This window comes from Podarcis melisellensis (genome assembly GCF_964234715.1).
Source record: "Podarcis melisellensis genome assembly, chromosome: 8".
Taxonomy (NCBI): domain Eukaryota; kingdom Metazoa; phylum Chordata; class Lepidosauria; order Squamata; family Lacertidae; genus Podarcis; species Podarcis melisellensis.
The window spans coordinates 76,575,476-76,596,890 of record NC_138540.1 but is presented as its reverse complement, the minus strand read 5'-3'; the positions used below and the strand labels follow the sequence as shown (position 1 = coordinate 76,596,890).

General features: G+C 45.3%; 1 protein-coding gene and 1 pseudogene across 5 annotated transcripts in view; one reads left to right on the top strand and one right to left on the bottom strand.

Annotated features, from left to right (window-relative positions):
• PHLDB3 (pleckstrin homology like domain family B member 3) overlaps positions 1 to 12,294 on the top strand; it is a 39,018-nt gene extending 26,724 nt beyond the window's left edge. For all 4 annotated transcript variants that reach the window (XM_081920650.1, XM_081920647.1, XM_081920649.1 and 1 more), the window contains 7 exons: positions 965 to 1,058; positions 2,215 to 2,383; positions 3,783 to 3,870; positions 5,543 to 5,599; positions 8,193 to 8,412; positions 10,493 to 10,578; positions 11,877 to 12,294. In XM_081920650.1, coding sequence (XP_081776776.1) covers positions 965 to 1,058; positions 2,215 to 2,383; positions 3,783 to 3,870; positions 5,543 to 5,599; positions 8,193 to 8,412; positions 10,493 to 10,578; positions 11,877 to 12,011 — 849 coding nt within the window. In that variant the 3' untranslated portion in view covers positions 12,012 to 12,294. The remainder of the gene's footprint in view (positions 1 to 964; positions 1,059 to 2,214; positions 2,384 to 3,782; positions 3,871 to 5,542; positions 5,600 to 8,192; positions 8,413 to 10,492; positions 10,579 to 11,876) is intronic.
• Positions 12,295 to 15,911: 3,617 nt separating this feature from the next.
• On the bottom strand, positions 15,912 to 20,036 carry LOC309375223 (chemerin-like receptor 1 pseudogene; annotated as a pseudogene). The gene is made up of 2 exons (XR_014173317.1): positions 19,456 to 20,036; positions 15,912 to 17,352 (listed from the first exon to the last, which is right to left on the bottom strand). The product of XR_014173317.1 is annotated as a chemerin-like receptor 1 pseudogene (transcript).
• Between the last annotated feature and the right edge of the window lie 1,379 nt (positions 20,037 to 21,415).

Here is a 21,415-nt window from a genome sequence, read left to right as displayed (position 1 = left end):
ACCAAAGAGCAAATTGCAGCCAGAGGGCGAACCAGAGTAAGGTGCGAGGAGCAAGCTAGGATCAACAAATAATCCGTAATTCAGGAATATGCTATTGCTCAGGCCCCAAGGAGCTCTTGTGAGTCTCAGCCGGCACAGGAAACTCTCTCCCTGGTCAGAGGAATCCAGTGGTCAACCAGGGTAGGTGGAGTCAAAACCTGAAGGCATCTTCCCTGCAAAGCTATCCCCTGGGGTTTAAATGGATCATTCTATGGGGAACTTCACACACCAAGTTCCAGCACCTCCTTCTGGCAAGGAATCATTAACCAAACAACGAGAAAAGTAGAAACAAGGGGTTCTTTTCAAAGCAGTGATTTTCGAAGGCACTGCCTTGGGGAAACAATTTGTAAACATTGGTTTAGCTGCTGTGGAAGCCCCTGCACACTGTAAAGGATTTGGAGCAAGGGCACTCAGTGGGGTAGGAGAGCTGAAAATAATGCCAATATATTTCACATCTGGCACCCAATGCGTCCCCTTAGTTCCAGGTAGTATGTGGGCAGACAAATCTAAAAAGCCCAGGGCACAAATTTTCATGGCCTTCTAGCAGCTGTGGTGGCTCATTTAGCAGAAGTGATTACTGTACTTGATTCTGACCAAACCACGCCTCCTGATGCACAGTATATTTTGCTCTAAATCATTCCATTGAAGGAAGAAGTTAAGTTAGATGCCACTTGTGGCTAATAGACCCTTCCTTCATGTTGTTGAATCATTCCCTCTATTTCTGGTGCTCAAGAGGTAAGTGCTGTTGCTTATGTATGATGGATTTTACTGGATGTAATTCTCATAAAGTTGCCTAAGAAATTACCAGACAAACAGACAGACAAACGAACAAACAAACGAAAACCTGGCTCTTTGCAAAGCATGAGGGGAGAAGTGGAGTGGGAGCTTCGACCCTAATTCTTACCTTCCTGTTTTCTCTGCCCAGGGATCAATTGGATTGCAGAGGACTGCAAGTCTCCCCCGTAGGAGAGGAGAACGCCTCACGACCAGGACTGCACAGCGCCCCCTTTCTATGCATGGTATGGATTATTATTATTAATTACCTACCCTTCACCCTAAGGTTCTAGGGTGGGTTACAACAATCAAAGAAGGAGGTGGTCTTTCAGGTATTTGGGGCCTAAGTCAATTACAGCTTTAAACATGAATGTGAGCACCTTGGATTGGGCCCAGAAATGAGCTAGCAACCAGTTATTTGGAGTGGGCGTAAAGCATGAGACAAGAAAAAGGGGAAAATTCAAGGAATACTGTTTTTGGAGGTGGGTGGGTAAGGTTCATATACATGACATTTTGGTTGCAGAGGTTGTTGTTATCACTTTAGCACAAAAAACTGACTTCTATCCAGTGAAAAGTACAACACCCATTCCAGTAAACAGTGAATGCTATCCACCTTACCCATTGATGTGAAAAGCCCCTTTCACCTTCAAAAAGTATGAGCCATCTCTGCCCTCCAGGCATTTTAGAATACAACTCCTATCAGCCCCAGCCAGCATGATCCTTGGTAAGGATGATGGGAATTGTAGTCCAAAACAACCTAAAGCCACAATTTTTCCACGGGGAGGCAACTCTTAGCCTTTCGTCAGCCATTCTTTCACTGATGGCATCGTTTGAACTTCATGGTGGCTGGCAAAAAAACAAACAAACCACACTTCAGCATTGAACCAAGAGGTTTGAAATAAGATATTTTACAGGAACACGGTCTCTTTTATCTAAATGGTGAGGCAGGAAAACAAATGGACCTGTTATTTGTTTAGTACATTTATACTCCACTGTTGCTCCAAGGAGCTCAATGTGGTGTGTGCATGGTTCTCCCCTCTCATTTTAACCTCACAACAACCCTGTGAGGTAGGTCAGGTTGAGAGATAGTGACTGGTCCAAGGCTCCCCAGGGAGCATCCTGGCTGGGTGGGGATTTGAACCCTATGTTGTGACCAATTATATCCAAAATTAGGATTTCCAGAGAGGGGATTTGTGGGGGAGGGGGAGGTTACTGGGCCATAGCTCAGAGAGAGAGAGAGCATCTGCCCTGCATGCAGAATTTCCCAGGTTCAAGTCACTGCCAATCAGTGTACTGAGCTAGAGGACTAATGGTCTTCTGATGAGGACCATGTGCCCTGTGTCTTTAGGGAGATGCTGAACCAATCACTTTCCTTGGATTTCCTCCTCTCTCTCCCTCCAGGTGCTTTGGATCCCAGCATGCTGGCAGCACAGCTCTCAGGTGGGGGCAACAGGCCCTACCTAGGCAGCCCAAACCTGCAATATTCACGTCTCAACAACCCCCTCTACCAGCTACTGGCTGGCCAAGGAGCTGTGGGGCAGCTAGGAGGGTCTAGTCAAGGAGCCTATAGGTGAGCACATCCGTTTCTCCTTAATCTCAGCCTGTCCCAACAAACACCTTGCTAGTTAGACAGCTGCCTTTTCCTTGGCACGCTGGCCTTCTCCACTCGGCAGGCGCCATTCCATTAGTACTTTAAACTATGGGACTCCACATGAGGCAGTGATGGCCCCAGACTTAGATGGCTTTAAAAGAGGACTGGACAAATTTGTGGAGAAGATCCGTGGCTATGTTCTTTTTTTAGAATATTTTTTATTAAATTTTCTGTTTTACAATTTAGAATATTCATTTGAACAACCTTAAAATATCAATGACTTCCCTTCTTTTTCCATGATTCATTTTGCATAACATAAATCCCTGCATATTTTACATAAACTAAACCATTCAGTATTCCATTATTACATTCATCAAAACTTATTTACACTGTTGAATTTATCTTAATGCTGCCAATGTTTTCAAGTGTACACAATTCCCCCCCCCCATATATTCAATAAGCTTTTTCCAATCTTCTTTAAACATATGTTCTTCTTGTTCTCTTATTCTATTTGTTAGGTCCACAAGCTGCTCATATTCCATCAGTTTAAGTTGCCATTCTTCTTTAGCTGGGACCTCGCTCATTTTCTATTTGGGGGCTGACAAAACACAGGCCACAGTGGTGACATACATAAATAACTTTTTGGACACCTGGAAAATTCCGTCTGAATTATCCTCAATGAAAAGGACACTGGGGTTGTTGTGTTTTTTGGAAAAGTGCTTTTCAACATTTTTTTCAATTCATTATGAATTATTTCCCAATACTATTTTACCCTTTTACAGGTCCAACATGTATGAAAGAACGTACCCTTAACCTCATTGCATCTCCAGCACTTATCTGATTCAGTCTTATACATCTTAGCAAGTCTACTTGGCTTGATCAGTGACTGTGTTCTTCCCTGCATTGTTTGAGGCAGTATGCCTCTAATACCAATTGTTGAGAATCGCAGGAGTGGGAAGAGCTGTCACACTCATGTCCTGCTTGTGGGTTTCTCATTTGGTTGGTCACTGTGAGGACAGGATGCTGAACTAGACGGTCCTTTGACCAGATCCAGCAGGACTCATGAGATCTCCCACTTTCCCTCCTGCGGAAGAGAGAGAGGTGGAGAGAGGCGCTGTGTCTCTTGAAATACTTAGAACTGTGTGTGGCCCTCCAGATGTTGATGCACCACCACAGGGCAGCCAATGTGGTCCCCTCCAGATGTTTCTGACTACAGCTACAACATTGGCCTTGCTCTCTAGGGCTCATGGGAATTGTAGTCTAGCGACATCTGGAGGGACTAAGCATGTCAGCCAGTCCTGAACTACAGGCTCAGGCTGACACCCTGATATCTGCTTGTTCACTTCCACCATCACTAACCAGAAATGTCTCCTGACAGCCTTGGGAACTGTGTCACCCAGTTGGCCGAGATGGAACGGAGGGTGCGGGAGGCCATGGCCGAGAGAGAGCGGCTGCTGCAGGAAAGGGTGAGAAGTCAGATCAACGAATTCCGGGCCAAGATTGTTGGCCTTCCTCTGGTTTCAGAATAATCCCTGGTATTTGGGGTGGGTGGGAAGATGTCACCCATGTATACATACCACAAGTCTCTCCAGCTCTCCCAACACAAACACAAACATAAACACACACATTCCCCAAAGTGTAAGAGCATGAGGACCAAGCTAAACATTATGTGCATTGCCTGCATTTTTCTCTGATGTAAAAAGATATTGGGAGTGAGACAGAATTTGATAGGGGCCAAGGCAGTGGGGTGGGTGGGTTAATAAACTGACATGCATACTGAGGTCCAGGAAATCTACTGGACCTGATTCCCCTATTAGCAGCATTATGGGGTTCCGTCGCACAGTATCACCCATATACTCTTTGCATATGAGGCCATAAATGCTAAAGCACCTAAATGCAATTCAGAGTTGTAGAGTGGCAGAGCATCAGGCCAGGGTTGGAGAGATCAGGGTTCAAATCCTCACTTAGCCATGAAGCTCAGAGGGAATCAGACTGCTCAACTACCACTAGATCTGGGTATGCTAATGGGTGTTGAAATTGGGAAGAGAAGAAGGTAGCAGTTTTCCTTCCAACCTGTCTCTGTCGCAAGAGACGCCCTTTCTGTTCTGCTGCAGTTCGGTTTCCGCCAGATGCGGCTCTCATAGCCTGCTGTTTCATGTAATCTGGGGAATTATTTATGCCAAGCTACACGACTTTACAAATTTAACATAATTAATGATGTAATGCTTTCTCTGCTATTCGTTTCAATGTAATAATAATAATAATAATATTTTTTATTTATACCCCGCCCTGCCCAGCCAAGGCCGGGCTCAGAGCGGCTTACAAGCAATAATAAAAACAAGTTGAATGATTACAACTTAAAAACAAAATTAAAATACAACATTAAAATATTGAAACATTAAAATATTAAAATGTAGCCTCATTGCAGGAGGATGAAGAAATCATAGAATTGCAGAGTTGGAAGGGACTGCCAAGGGACATCTAGCCCAACCCCCTGGAAAACAGGAATGTCAAAGCATTGTTTAAAAAATGACTAGGAGTTGCATATTGGTTTCTCTTCATTAGCTAATGAATGAATGAATAGGCCTGTTAGCTACTTGTTACCAAAAAGGCTCCAAGCAACTTGCAGCACATTAAAAAAGAAGAAGAATAGGACTATAAATATATTGTGCCTTGAAAACAAAACAAACATATAACACAAAACTCCCCAGTAACAGCTGCAGGAAGCCTTGGCGATAGACCGCCAAGTCCAGAATCTAACATTAACTAACAGCATCATTGCTTTGCTCAACTCCCTTTTCTTTGCTTGAGACGGAACACCGCAACATTTTGTTAGTAGTGAGGTCTAGCCGGTGGGCAGGCGGTGGGGGAAAGCGAACATAAATCAGAGTAACCTCAGTTGCCTGCCATGTGCTTCCGAGGACAAGGAAGTAGCAGGTTTCACTATGTCAGCTCTCTGCTTGCCTGGTCTTCACGGAGAGAGAGCGTGAGGGGAGGAGTCTGGGAGTCCGTTTGGTTTTTATCTTTTGCGGTTTGGGGTTGTGTGCATGTGCCCGTGTGATGTTTGTCTTTTTTTGGGCATGCCTGTGGCTGCTGGCGCTTCGCTGCTTATCGCCCGCTCTCTCCCTTTCCTTGCAGGAGGCCAAGAAAGCCGCCGAGGAGGCAAAACGCATGGAGGTGCCCCCGTCCACCAAGGTAGGAGAACTTCTGCAAAATCAAAAATGAGCTTTTACGATCCCTTTTCGTCTTTGGATCCCAGCGGGAAGGTGGCTTGAGCTCAAACGGGGTTTGCCAGGACTAAGCCTGGAGCCTGTTGCAAATTTGCTTCCGGTATGCATCTTCTAAACTGGGAAGGACTTTGAGCACGCACAGAGCGCATTCCGGACAGCTATCCTACACATCAGGGGGATGGGGAAATGATTCAAGAATAATAATATAGTTATTGTCAATGTACAACCTGTGTTCAATGAAATTAATCAAGCTTCCCTCCCGCAAACACTCCATCTCATTGCACTCTGTATGCTTGTCGCACAACAATTCAGCTTTTTGAGCAGAGGAGGTAGCTTCTGTGAACATGTGAGCAAGCCCGTGCTTCTTCCTAAGAGCTGAGTCAAACCAAAGGCTGATCTGCTCTTTGGCATTCTGTTTCCTTCAGTGCCCAAGCAGGCGCTTACGGGAAACTCACAAGGAGGACAGGAGTGTAAATAACACACTTTCATTCTTGCTGCCTTGCAGCTGGTCTTCGGAGCCGAGCTGGAGTTAGCAAATAGAGATCATGGGATCGTAGCCATTGATAGCCTTAGCTTACGTCAGGGGTTCCCAAACTGTGGTCCGTGGACTGTGAGTGGCCCACAAGCATCCTTCAAGTGGTCCGTGGCTTGCCCTCATTAAATGCTCACATTGATTTTCCACTATTACTTCTTTCATTTCTTACATTGTATTTCATGGCGTTGCAATTTGAATTCTGTGGCAGACGTTTTGTTTTTTTTTTTTTTTTAAATCTCTTAATCGGCTTTTTATTTAAGTAGATCCTGTCCAGAGGTTTAGATGAGAGTCTGTTTCCCAGTCTTGCTTGAAGATGCCAGAAGTGGAGATATTTTAATTAAGGATGTTTTAATGCCCCAATGGAACTATGTGTATTTTAATGGTTTATTGATTTTATAGAATAATAATAATAATAATAATAATAATAATAATAATAATAGTTGCCCCAGCCACTCTGGGTGGCTTCTAACATTTATAAAAACATAATAAAACTATAAAATGCTTCCCTAAACAAGGTTGTTTCCAGATGTCTTCTAATGGTTATGTAGTTAAATATGACTTAGAAGCCATTTGGCATGTAAGCGGTATGTAAATTAATAAATAATAATAATAACAATAGTAATTATATTGCTCCCTTTGTTTCTTTTATTGTATTACAATTTGAATTCTATTATAGAGAGAGAAACAAAAGTACTTCTTCATGCAGCACATAGTTAACCTGGGGAACTCTCTTCCACAAGAGGCAGGGATGACCACCAACTTGGATGGCTTTAAAAGTGAATTATACAAATTCTTGAAGGAGAAGGCTATCATTGGCTGCTAGCCAAGATGACTGTGCTCTGCCCCCCTTGTTGGAGGCAGTAATGATTCTGATAATAATAATAATAATAATAATAATAATAATAATAATAATAATAATAATAATTTATATATACCCCACCCATCTGGCTGGGTTTCCCCATCCACTCTGGGCAGCTTCCAACAAAATATTAAAAATACAATGGTCTGTTAAACATTAAAAGCTTCCCTAAACAGGGCTGCCTTCAGTTGTCTTCTAAAAGTCTGGTAGTTGTTTTTCTCTTTGACATCTGGTGGGAGGGCGTTCCGCAGGGCGAGTGCCACTACCGAGAAGGCCCTCTGCCTGGTTCCCTGTAACTTGGCTTCTCGTAGCGAGGGAACTGCCAATTTCTAGAGGGGAGAGTGCTCTTTTCCTTTGGTCCAGCTTCCGGGTCTGTCACAGGCATCTGGTTGGCTGCTGTGAGAACAGGATGCTGGACTAGATGGGCCTGATCCAGCAGCCAAGCTCTTCTTATGCTCGTTCGTTGTTAAGTACGTATCTCTGCTTTGAAAGGTGCTGTCAATCAAGGTAGGCGATGCTAGGTCAGGTGGGCTAACTCCAAAAGAAAGCTGGTGATTATATCTGTAATGATTCACTTAACGCCAGAATTTCATACCCAAAGTAACATCCCCATTCTGCACCAGAAACACAATTTGCATATAGGAAGTGAGGAGAGATGTGTTCTACAAGGCAGTCAAGCTTCAAATGCAAATTCTGCTCAGCTCCCATCCACTAGCCTGAGAATGTGAGGCTTCATTATAAGACTGCAAGAACAGCTCTGCCAAAAGCCCATCTAGCCGGTTTCCCACAGTGACCAGATCAGATACTTACAGTAAGCTGGTGTACTAGATTTGAAGACAACAGTCCTCTCCTGTTCTTTTTGTCCCAGCATAGCTGGTATAACTCCCTGGGTGTTCTGCCGGGTAACTGTTGGCTTTCATGAAGCATACAAAGCAGCTCTAGACAGTCAACCTTCCCTCACATGTATTTCAAGCTTCTCTTTGCCTCCATAAGGACTAGAAACTTGCTTTGGCAAAAGCATAAAGCCGAGAACCTTAGGAAACTGAATTTGGTGCCCGGTTTGGCTTCTTGTGCTTACATGGTACAGGCTGCCTTGCATGTGCACCCCCCCACAAAAAAAACCCATTTCCAAATTTAACCCTTGCCGTGCTTGCTGTCCTGCAGGATCCTAACCCAGCCGAGATCCGGGAGCAAAAACCAGCCACATTCGACCTGCGCAAACACCTGGAGGCATCGGGGCACAGCGTAGACACCTGCTCCCAGGTGCGGGTGACCAACAAGTCCTGCAAAGGCTACCTGGTCAAGATGGGTGGCAGGATCAAGACCTGGAAGAAGCGCTGGTTCACCTTTGATCGTCAGAAACGTGTCCTGGCCTACTATGCAGGTGAGAAGGAGAGTCCACGACCAACCGCCATGTAAAAAATGCAAGGGAAGTGCTGCTGGATCACACCAGAAGCCCACCTAGATCAGCATCCTGTTTTCACAGTGGCCTGATCCAACAGGCTGGTCCTGTGAGGTTGCTCCCACTTTTTATGGCTTGGGTGGGGTGGGGTGGAAGAAAGACTTTCTCACCTGGGAGCAAAACTCCCAAACATGCATGCTGTTGCGAACCTAGCAGTTTGAAAGCATGTAAGAGTGCAAGTAGATAAATAGGTACCGCTCTGGCGGGAAAGTCAACGGCGTTTCCGTGCACTGCTCTGGCTCGCCAGAAGCTGCTTAGTCATGCTGGCCACACAAGACCCGGACAAACGCCGACTCACTCGGCCTATAGAGCAAGATGAGGGCGCAACCCCAGAGTCGTCTGCGACTGGACCTAACGATTGGGGGTCCCTTTACCTTTATTTCATTTGCACGCAGAGGTTTAAAAGACTCAATAAACACACAAGACGTAACCAGCTGTACTTTTGAATGAATAAGGTATACTATTCATTGCATCAAATTGTAGATTTCAACGGAAGTCTCATAAAGTTCAACGAAGAAAGCAGAAGAGCTTTTGTTCCACAGAATCCTTTCACAGAGTCTAAGGCAAGAATTTCCGGAATATTAGCGTTGTTTTGCCATCCATCCATCCATCAGTAGAACAGGCTCATATGTAACCACTACTATGCTATAAGATCCTGTAATATTGCCCTTCATGTGGATTATTGGACTCTATGAACAGACAGGTGGAATAGATACATATACCTGTATGGACCTTATGCATGAACTGACTAGAGAATGAACTGATGCACTGGGTCTTCTGCTTTTTTCGTTGAATTTTATGAGACTTCCGTTGAAATCTTCAATTTGATACAATGAATAGAATACCTTATTTATTCAAAAGTACAGCCGGTTACGTCTTGTGTGTTTACTGAGTATTGTTTCATGTAATCATAGGTTTGTTGTTGAGATTTAAAAGACTGGCACCTTTTAGAGGATGGCATAATTTGGGGTTTTGATTACAGTAGGGTGAGCTTGCTTATCCCCCAATTAGCTACTTGGGTGGGGGTGCTCATCTGTTATCAGAACCTGCTGCTCGGGATGGCTATTGGCTCCCCCAGTTCTGAAAGCTATGTACTGTTGCTATGTACAGGTGCTCTGCCTGCAGAAGGTCCCTGTTTTAATTTCTCCCTTGCATCTCCAGTCAAAGGAGTCTCAGGCAGCAGAAATAGGAAAGAGAGCTGTTGCCATCCAGTGCAGAAAGTTTTAGGCTCAATGGGCAGACTTAGAGCCAAACTGCATGTGGTGTTAATCATATGAGCAGCCTTTTCTTCTTTCAGAAATTGACAGTGCATGGCTCCAATCTGGATCAGGACCTTGGGGTGGGCTTTATCCCTTGACTCTGCCACAGCACTGATCCAGATCCTGCGCAATTTGTGTTGCAGGGGGGGGGGTGGCAGAAGCATCCATTTATTGCAACGAAACACCTTCCTTTGATCCTGAAAGTCTGTCCACAGCATTAATCTCCCCAGGCCGATTGAAGCTCAAACCGCTGGTATGTGTAGAACATACAAATCAAGTCTGTTTGCATATTTCTTATTTGCATGTGAGAATTTGCATATAAGTATAAAAAATGAAAATCATCTTCATCATCCATGGGGAAAGCAAGTTGCTAACAAAAATGAAATATACCGAAAAGCATATTCATCTCCCTCTCAGGCTCTTAAATTTCACCAGGCTTCCTCTCTTAAGCCATAGCCATTCACTTGTTTCACATCCATAAGAACTAGAAACTCTCTCTTTAAAATAAAATAATAAAAATGAAGAAATTAAAGTTTTGCAGTCTGCAACCCAGTACTATTTCCCCTAAGGAATTGCAGCTGGCACCCAATCCTGTCCGAGATTCCCTTAGAGAATGCCTCTATACTTGTGTTGTGGAGGGGTCAATGTGATGCACCTGAGAAATTCATGTCTGTCCTCTGTTTGGTATTTCCCCTGCCGCTCTCAGCACCCTAATGTGCCCCTCTGCTTCTTTCTCATTGCAGACAAAGAGGAGACCAAGCTTAAGGGCGTCATTTACTTCCAGGCCATCGAAGAGGTGTACTACGACCACCTCCGCAGTGCTTTCAAGGTACCAAAAAGCACAGACCCCCCCCCTTAAAACTCTCTTCACTGTGAAATCCCCTGATGCAGAGCATAGTTGGAAGAAGCTGCCACAGGAAGCAGTGATAGCCACCAGCTCCAATGGCTTTAAAAGGGGATGAGACAAATTCATGGAGGAGATGGCTATCAATGGCAGTGGAGGCAGTAATGCTTCTGGAAATGGCAGGAGGGGAGAGTGTTTTTGTGCTTGGGGGAATCTGGCTGGCCCCTGTGAGAACAGGATGCCGGACCATGTGGGCTATAGGTTCTTATGTTACTAAGTTCCATCACAGGCAAAATTCTGGGGCCCATATGCCAGCGTTGGGTAAGACCAGGGGGGCAAAAGTGGGTGGAGCCGCAGGTGTGACCCTTAACCTTTGCATACCGTAGCCGGTGGTATCTCTCCATCCAGGCAAATGGTGGCCAAAAGGAAGCCACTGAGCAGGGGTCATTGAGGAGTGTAGATCTGGGGGTGAAGAGTTTGTAAACTGGGAAGAGTTATCCTTTGCCACCCTGGGTTCCTTTGAGCAGGATAATAAACAAATAACCAAACAAATGGACACATTCCAGCTAAGCAAAAACCACCCGAGGACAGTGTGAAGCAGGGCAAATGGGGGTGAGGGTGACCTAGGGAGAATCCCAGGGTGAAATAAGAGAGGCTAGGTGAGCCACTTTCAGTTCCCTGCCCCTTATCTACCCCAGTGTAATCTGGAGTAGGCTAAATTTATCACTATGGGGAAGGATAACTACAATAAAGATGACTGTGCTACCGAAAATGTTGTTTCTTTTTCAAACAATCCCAATAATAAGTGGACTAAATTGCTTTAAAGAATGGCAGAGAGATTTGGCAAGATTTATACGGCAGGGCAAAAAAACAAGGATAAAGTACAAACTGCTAACGGAAATAAAAGAAAGAGGAAGGTTTGCACTACCAGACCTCAAATTGTATTATGAGGCAGCATGCCTAGTATGACTTAAAGAGTGGATGATATTAAAAAATGCAAATATATTAGATCCATTTTTTTTTTCATGGAGTCTGCATAAATTGGGCTTGTGCAAAGCACCTGCTCTAACCACTGAGATGTGGTGGCTTTACAAAGCTGCTCTGCTGTAGTTGAGCCTAGCGCTACCCCACAAAATGGCAATGAGGATAAAATGAACGTGGGGGGGGGGGAGGTGTTGAAAGAGCACCACGTGCCTTGCTGCGAGGTCCTTGGAGAAGGAAGGGTTGGATTTCATGAGAAAGTTTTGTGTTTCCATTGTTCTTTCGACTCTCCTCTCCCCCAGAGCCCCAGCCCCAAGATGACCTTCTGCGTCAAGACTTACGACCGCCTTTTCTGCATGGTGGCGCCCAGCCCGGAGGCGATGCGTATCTGGATGGATGCAATTGTCACAGCGGCAGAGGAGAACGTTCGCTACTGATGGGCCTTGATTGCTGTGGACACTTGGCTCCCCATACTTGACTATGGAGTCTGGCACTTCTCTCCAAGGAGGACTCCTCTGCTGTAAAATATGGCTCCTCCCAGGACAGAGACTGATGGCAAGACAGGAGAGGCCAAGTGTTTTCATGTTCGGTCAGAAGGCCGTGAAGCCTGTCTGATCTTTGGAACAACAGGGTGGAATCCAAGTACCTTATAACAGGATAATCAGTCAATAATAATGGTTGGCCGTGCCTGTTTTGTTCATACAAATTGCCTGAATACTGATGTCTATCAGAAAAGACTTAGGGCAATGTCTTGGCAGATGGAAACTCTTCTATAAATAAAAGTGACTTCCATTCCGAAGGATAAAAACCAACTTCTCTGGAACTTGTAGCTCCTGCTGAACAAAGCGAATCATCTGGACTTCATGTGGATTTTATGAGTTGGCTGGACGTTCCATGAATCACAAGTAGACTCCTGCTGGTTTTGTAGAAGTCATGACTTGCACTAGCCCCAACCACCTGAGATTTGGTCCTGGTTGGAACCCTTAGGAGTACATCTTATTTCCATCATTGCTACTTGTTTAGATTCGCTCAACCATGTGGCATTTCCACCCCTCCCCAGTAGTGTTTTTGTCACACTGCATTCACGTGGGTTTGACGGGATTGTGGAAGAGGTTCTTAATATGTGTGTTTGGGGGGTAAAACTCTGCTGCACCCCCTATGTGGAAAAGCAAGGCATCTTGCCCACGCTGTATAGACCTCCTTGTATTTATTGTGTGCTTCGGTCGGTCTTTCTTTTGTTGGAATACCTGGGACACTGCTTAAAGGGGCAACCATGTATAAAACTGTGGGCTATTTATTGTGCCAACCTTTAAAGTGGAAACAGATCTGAATATCACTCAAGTTATTCTCTCCTGCAATAAGAAGGTTTCACTCGTGATAATTAAGTTGACCAGCCTCCCTTCCCCTGCAAACTACTCTGTGTCGAATCCTGCTCTTCTCCTGCATCTGCCTGGAAGTACACCAGGCACTAGCTAGAGCCTATTTTGGTACCCACGTGGCGCTGTGGGTTAAACCACAGAGCCTAGGACTTGCCAATCAGAAGGTGGGCGGTTCGAATCCCCGCGATGGGGTGAGCTCCCGTTGCTCGGTCCCTGCTCCTGCTAACCTAGCAGTTCGAAAGCACGTCAAAGTGCAAGTAGATAAATAGGTACGGCTCCGGCGGGAAGGTAAACGGCGTTTCCGTGCGCTGCTCTGGTTCGCCATAAGCGGCTTAGTCATGCTGGCTACACGACCTGGAAGCTGTACGCCGGCTCCCCCAGCCAATAAAGCGAGATGAGCGCCGCAACCCCAGAGTCGGTCACGACTGGACCTAATGGTCAGGGGTCCCTTTACCTTTACTTTATATGGAATATTCAGTTGTTCCCATGACTACGTATCTGCCGTGCACAAGTGACTGATATCAAGGTTGATGTCATCAGGGCTCGGAATCATGAGACACCTGCCCAGGCCCACTCCCCAACAGTGGGCTGCTAGTTTTGCTCCTCTTCAGTCTTTTCTGGTGCCTGGTCAGCTGCTTTCTTCAAGCACAGTGACAAGTAGAAGGAGCAGCAGCAGCTGAGGAAGGAGCGTAGCTCAGTGGCAGAGCATCAACTTTTCATGTACAAGGTCCAATCTCCAGGTAGGAGTGGGAGAAACGCCTACCTAAGTGTTGGAGTGGCAGCAGTACTGAGATGGATGGACCAACGGCCTCATTCAATATTTATTTATTTCATAAAAGTAGTACGCCTCTTGAAAAAGAACCTCAAAGCAGTTTATAAGACAGCTTCCCACATTCCTGTGAGTGTCCCATGGCTCCTCTCATACCTGTCAATTGCCAGATGTCTGAGTGATGCCTTTTTGCTGCCCATGCGGATGATGCTGCAGCTTGTGAAACGCCACATGTCACGGTGCAAGCCTCAGCAATCAGCTGATTGTCACTGTTTGCAAGGTCCACAGATAGCATGTCACAAGCCCTGACAAACAGCTGATTGTTGGCCCTTGCATTGCACTGCACAGAGGACCTGCAAACCCCCTTTGGCTCAGTCACATCTTTAACTGACCCCCAAACAGCCTCGTTTATAGGCAGTTTGCTTTTGCTCAACAGACTTTGCCCCTTTTCCTTCCTGCCCTCTCTTCGATCACAACTCCCTTCATCCCCCAATATGAGCCAGCAAAACAGCTTCCTTCAACATTCTGAAAGATGGGGGAGGTGAAAATTGTCTTTTCCTTGAACTGTCGAAGAATTTTCGTCCACCACTGAAGAATATTCAGTGAAATGCATATACCCAGCACATACAATATCACCACCTACATATAGTGCCGAGAAATGGGGATGGTTTAGTCCAGGCATAGGCAAACTCTGGCCCTCCAGATGTTTTTGGCCTACAACTCCCATGATCCCTAGCTAGCAGGACCAGTGGTCAGGGATGATGGAAACTAGTCCCAAAACATCTGGAGGGCCGAGTTTGCCTATGCCTGGTTTAGTCCTAGGCTGCATTCACACCAAGTTAAAGCACTATGATACCACTTTAAGTAGTTATGAACTCCCCAAAGCATTATGGGAACTGTAGTTTGTTAAGGTCCCCTAGTCTCTTCTCACAGAACTTCAGTCCCCAGAGTTCCCTGTGAAGTGGGATTGAATGTTAAGCCGCACATGAGAATTGGTAATTCTGAGAGGGGATTAGGTTCCTCCTAGCAACTTTCAGCACCCTTAACAATTTCCAGCTCCCATAATTCTTTGGGGGAAGCCATGACTGTTTAAGGTGGTACCTGGCTTGGTGTGAAGGTGACCCTGGTCACTCGACTAGTTTTTCCTCTCCAGTAACCCATTACTGTGGGACTTGAACCCAGGCCTGTCCAATGAAGCTGAATGTTGGGAGATTCAGAACAGACTAAAGGCAGCTCCATATATAGCGCCTAGTTAAAATATGGAATTTTCTGATACAGGGTGTGGTGGGTACCCAGCCACCAGCTGGGTAGCTTCAGTACGTGATTAAGACGGTCAAATAGGTTATCAGACATGGTGGTTATATTGCAGCCAGGTTATACTGCCTATATATCACTGTGAAACAATGGTGTACTAGGGCTACTGTCCTTGCTTCCTTGTTGCAGGCTTTCCTTAATAGGCATCCGGATGGCCACTGTGAGAACAAAATGCTGGATTAGATGTGACCCAGCAGCACTCCTTGAGACAGCAACACCTACAACAAAACAGCTCAGAAATAGAGCCTGCATGATTAAGACTGCCTGGCTCCTATTTGGGCTGGGGAAACTGGGTGAATAACTTGTTTTGTGCACTAGGAAACGTTGAGCAAAGCCGTCGCTTAATCCTCGGGAGAGGTGTGTCTCTTTTGAGCAACTTCTACAATCCCAGGATTAGGAAGCCTGTTTGATGACTGTATTTAATAAATTTTTGCACCATCACAGGTACAGACCACACGTGCTTCTGTCAACCAGAGCAGGTCTTCCAACTCTTTGATTCTGCAGGGCTGTTGTTACAGGCATCTATTGCAAAGACACCTTAAGTCTCCAATGCTGACTCACCTAAACCCAGGAAGCCCTGGTTCCCAGGATAGTCTCACTGCTCAGGGAAGGGGGGGGGGAGTCTGCAATACCATGCAAACATTCTTCCCAGGTTTTTAAGGGTCTTGGTTTTCCCGCTTTGCTAAGCAGAACTACGGAAACTTTTCCTCAATCCATTTCCAGAGCCTGGTTCTCAAAAGCAGAACTCTGTTTGTCCCTCAAGTGACTCCACATTTGCTTTCAGACCCAATGATAGGACAAAAGACCACAAACAACCACACACACAAGTTATGTTCAGAGACCTGAGACTGTAAGAATCAGCATTCAGACTAAGCTTAGTAGGTGTAGGGATTTATTCTAGAGTTCCTTCCTTGCCCCAGGGTGCCCTCTCATTCTTCTTTCCAGAACTGCCCTTGCCCTGTCAGTCTACTATAAATCCTGGGGTGGACTTATCTGTGCTTAGTCTGGGGGCATTATGAAAAACCTGACCTGGATAAAGAAATGGATCTGCCATGAACCTTACACCTGCTATTCCCAGTTGAAAATGTTCAGAAAACATCGCTGTGTACCACAAGGTGAAATTTCATTCTACTCTGCAATTTGGGGGCAGAAACAGGCAGTCCAAAATTTGATTTGGTAAGGAATGCGATGGATTAATACTGTTTCAGCAAATGATGACTCATGGACCTCACAAGCCAACAAGTCTCCAGAACCTTGAATTTGCTCACAACACTCTATCAACCACCGTGGATTGGACCGGCTCAGTGACGGATGAAGCAGCTTCCTTCTGGTATCTGCTAGGCCTTCTGAAGGAGTAGCCACTCTCCTCGAGCAAAGTTCTCCTGAAAGCCCCAACCAAGTTGAAACGGCTGAGCTTCCTGCGGAAGTCCAGGCCCAGGAAGAAGTAAAGTATGGGGTTGGCACAGCTGTTGAGGTAGGCCAGAGAGGACGTGAGGGGAAGGCCAATGGACATCCCTTGACCCTTCACTTCCACCAGCTTGAGGATGAGGAATATGTGGTACGGTGCCCAGCAGAGAAAGAAGGTGACCACAATAGCCAAGATGACCTTGAAGGGTTTGTTGGAGCGAAAGGTGGTCTGTCGCTTCCTCAGTTTCACCGTGATAATCCCGTAGCAGACTACAATGATGGCAAAGGGAGCCAGGAACCCACAGATCAACCTCAGAAGATACAAGGCCCACTTCACTGAAATCTGGTCCCCCAGGGCAAGGGAACACTTGGTGCTACCTTTCTCTGCTACCACTCTTCGGTAAAGATAGAAAGGGAGGCTTGCGGCAATAGCCACAAACCAGGCCCCAGCAGCAGCCAGCCACGCCATGCGGGGGCCCCGGTGGTTTTTGAACCACACCGGGTAGGACACGGAAACGGCTCGGTCCAAGCTGATAGCAGCCAGGAGGAAGACGCTGCAGAACATGTTGAGGTACTTGATGAAGCTGTTGGCTTGGCACAGGAAGCTCCCAAAGGGCCACCCCTCGTAGAAGGCGTTCTTCAGCAGCGGCACTATCCGGCTGACTGAGAACAGGAAGTCGGCCAAGGCAAGGTGGAAGAACCAAACACAATTGACAGTACGTAAGACCTGGCGCGCTGTGATCCAGATCACGGTCCCATTGCCGAGGGAGCCAAGCAGGAAAACCACGCTGTAGAAGAAGATCTGGATCGCGTCCATTATTTTGCTCTCTTCGCTTCTGGCTTTGGAAGGCAGCTGCAAGGAGACACTGGTAGGCCACAGGGCAGTGGCATTGACGTCCATGATGGAACCTTTGAAAAGAGAGAGAAATGGGAAGTCAGGTGTTCCTGAGGCAGGTATGTGAACCTTGAAAGGAGAGGACTTGTGCCCCAGCAACATCTGCAGGGCCACAGATTAGCTGCCCCTGCTGTAGGTGACTTGAGAAAGAGAGTTTTAAAAAATATTATTATTTTTTAAAAAAATGATAAAAAAGAAGAGAGAAGCAGAAAGAAAGAAAGAATTATCCTTGTGAACGAATGCTGAGTGAACTCTTCACGGATTCAAGCCTACCTGTCAAGCTATGAAAGCCAATCAAAATGCAGCCCACGCCTCAGATTCATTTCTCCAAATTGCCCCCCCCACTTGCCAATTCCTCAACCCCTCTCTGCATTAGGTAGGAACTTTGAGGAGCAGGAACAAATCACGGCAAGAAGCAGGAAGGTCTCCCCTCCCCTGCCACAGCCCTCCATCATCTGAAGGGCTTCTGCATTTCCCAGGGACTGCATGCAATAATAATAATAATAATTTTTATTTATACCCTGCCCTTCCCAGTTCAGAAAACCGGGCTCAGGGTGGCTAACAACAAATTTAAAACACTTAATTGATGCAACAAAAAACAGCATAAAATACAGTATAAAATGTGAATAACAATAAATTCAGAATTCAAAAATCAATTTAGGGGGAAAATCCATCCAATAAACATTAGATGATCACCAGGGCTAGCTGGCTAAATTAGTCCTATTTGGGCCAGTGAGGAGACCTGGGGAGAATTAGCTGTGTGATCTAGAGCGGGTAATTTCTGTACACATTACTTGGCTGAAAAACTGCATTGCAAAATTCATATAAGTGCATATCTAGAAGGAGAGCTGCATTTTGTTTTTCGTATTGTTTCACAATGTGCAAATTTGATACAATTTGCTTGTAAATGTGAACTGAATTTACGTCCTCACCCAGAAAACCAATCCAGCTCACATTTCAAGATGAGCCTACCTAATCTGCATTTTCATAAACAACATACAAACCCAAACACTACCATCCTTTGAAATTTATCTGAATTTTGCAATGCAGTTTTTCAGGCAAGTAATGCGTACAGCAATGCATACGCTAGGATAAGGGTGTGTGTGCAAATGCAGAGATTAGTGAACACCAAATACCAAAATCCATTACAGTAGGCAAAATGACTTTGTTGGGGGGGGGGGGAAGTGTCTATTGAGAGAAATTCACACTAAAACGCTGTTGGATTTTTACAAGTTTTTGGTTTTAATCCCATACTGATGTGGTGATAACAGAGGGAAATGACTGGGAGGGAGGGGCCTCAGGAAGAAAGGTGGAGGAAAAAATCTGCCACCTGAAGTGGCTGTCTCACCTTGCCAAATGGTATCTTTCTTTTCCCAGAAAAAGGGAGTGCCTCTGTTATTAGAACAGTGGGAAATATCCATCTGCTTTGATTGACTTAGGCTGCGTACACATCATACATTTAAAGTACATTTAAACACCTCCTTAATAGCCCTGGAAGCTGTAGTTTAACCCTGACAGAGCTAGAATTCTCAGCACCATTCAAACACTACAATTCCCAGGACTCTTTGGTGGTGCGGTGCTTTAAATATATGGTGTTCATTCAGCCTATGGCTCCCCACTGTCGCTGGCACAGAACCTTCCCAGCTCTGCCATAAGAGGTTGTTTTTAATTGGGAATGTCAGGATTGGAACCCGGGACCTTGTTGCTGCCTCCACTCAGCTGAGCTTTCTCTACACGAAAGTATGAACCACATACAGGGAAAGTCAGAGGCACACACTCCATCCTAAGCATGCCACTGAGGCCACACACCTAAATCACATTGGGATGCCATTATGACACACATTGCGATGCAAACCACAATGCAGACAGAGCACAATGTTGGTGGCCACAGACCACAACAGAGGCGCAATCTATGCAGGGAAGAAACAATCTCGCCAGATGGACGATAAAAACACATTTACCTTGCTTCAAAAGACCAAAGCAACTGGAACAGCCACAGAGATGAGAAAGACCATTGTGATGTGTTTTCCCTCACACTAGCTTCCATCTGATTTGAAAATGTAAGCTCTAGCAGGACAATGTCCAAGGAGATGAAGCATCTTGGACCCAACCCTTACCTGTCAGAGGTTGCAGGACTCTGGTCTTCTATGGTCCTTCGTTGGTGTCCTTGTGCATGAAACTGAAGACTTCTTGGTTGCTGCTTGTCTTCCTCGCCGGGCTAAGACCTTGGTCTCTGGCCAAGACAAAGATTAGCTCCTGATGAAAAGGGGAACTCGGTGATATGTTTACTTCATTGTGCGTGGAAGAGGGGGGAACACAGAGGCCGGTGTGTGTTTGGGAAGCTCTGCTTGTAGACCGAGATAACAGCGGCCAATTAAGGCACCAGGAAAGGCAGGAAGCCCTCTAATGAAGAGTTCTGTGGAAGCAAGGCGAGGCATCCATAAAAAGAAAGAAAAAATCCAATTGCTCTCCTAAAGCTGCAGGGTGCAATGATTCATGGGAGACAGAGATTTCACCCGATGCTTGTCTTGAAGAGGAATTCTTTCTCTCAGGAGTGAGCTGTTCCTTTTGTAGTAGAGAGCGGGTTTGCAGAGTCGACAGTGGGCAGGGCTGGATGTGCACTCTTTGCAAAAGTTCAGCCAAGTTCTGCTATGAGAAACAGCTAAATTCTGCAACCTGATTTAGTCCGTATTTTTTTTCTTCTGCAACAAGGAAAAGCTGGATTCTGCAACTTGAATGAAAGCACATTTGCCTGATTTTTTCTGTAATTGTTTTTTTTTTTAAAAAACATTTTTGCAAAATTCCCCCAGCTGTTCTTAGTTATGGGGCTGGGAAAGGTCCGACCCTCCAGATATCACACATACATTAATGGACTATGCAGAACTGGACAAACTAACAGGAAGGATCCGAAACCGGCGGGACCAGAAATTCACCAAAGACTGGAGTAAATTTACGGATTATTTGAAAAGTATTTATGACGACCAGACAACATTTGTAGGTTTACAAGAAGTTCTGTGAGGAATAAGATTAGAAATATTGTAAAAATGCAGAAGGAGAGATGATATGTTAAGAGATGTAAAGGCAATATTAAGTTAGGAAATGCATAAGAAGTGATTAAGATGGAGGATTATCAGAGGTGCTGATGGAAGTCCAATAAGATTGTATTTGTGATAAACTGTGTGGTATGTTTTATAATTTTATATGATAAAAACCAATATATATATACACAGATATCACACATACAGAGACCATTCTTGCATGTTTCATTTTAGCTCACCCCTCCCCGTAAGCACCCATCCACATAGCAAATGTTGCTGAATGTGTCTGCATTGCACATATCCTGTAAGGAAACTCCTGAGTTGCAGGGGGTTGGACTAGATGACCCTAACGTTCCTTCCAACTCTATGATTCTATGACAATCAGGCCTCCAAGGAGGCAAAGCTGTCGGAAAGAAATAGTACAACCCCCCCTCTGCACTATACATTAAAAGCAGCATCATTCTAAAAAGTCCTAGCTTCCCTCAAAGAATTCTGGATTCTGGAGTTTCTTAAGGGTGCTGACAGATGTTAGGAGACCTTATTCCCCTCACAGAGCTACAGTTCTCAGAACAGTTTAACAGTTCTCTGGCAAATGTTGGGGGTTGCAGCTTTCTAAATAGGAGCTTCCTAGCAACTCTCAACACCAGTATATCTGAAGGAGAGTCTCCACCCCCATCGTTCAGCCTGGACACTGAGGTCCAGCTCCGAGGGCCTTCTGGCAGTTCCCTCCCTGTAAGAAGTAAAGCTACAGGGCACCAGGCAGAGGGCCTTCTCACTGGTGGTGTCCACCCTGTGGAACACCCTCCCTTCGGATGTCAAGGAAATAAACAACTATCTGACTTTTAGAAGACATCTGAAGGCAGCCGTTTCGGGAAGTTTTTAATTTTTGATGTTTTATTGTGTTTTTAATATTGTGTCAGGGGCTGCCCAATGTGGCTGGGGAGGCCCAGCGAGATGGGCGGGGTATAAGTAAATAATAATAATAATAATAATAATAATAATAATAATAATAATAATACCACTAATTATAATTATACTA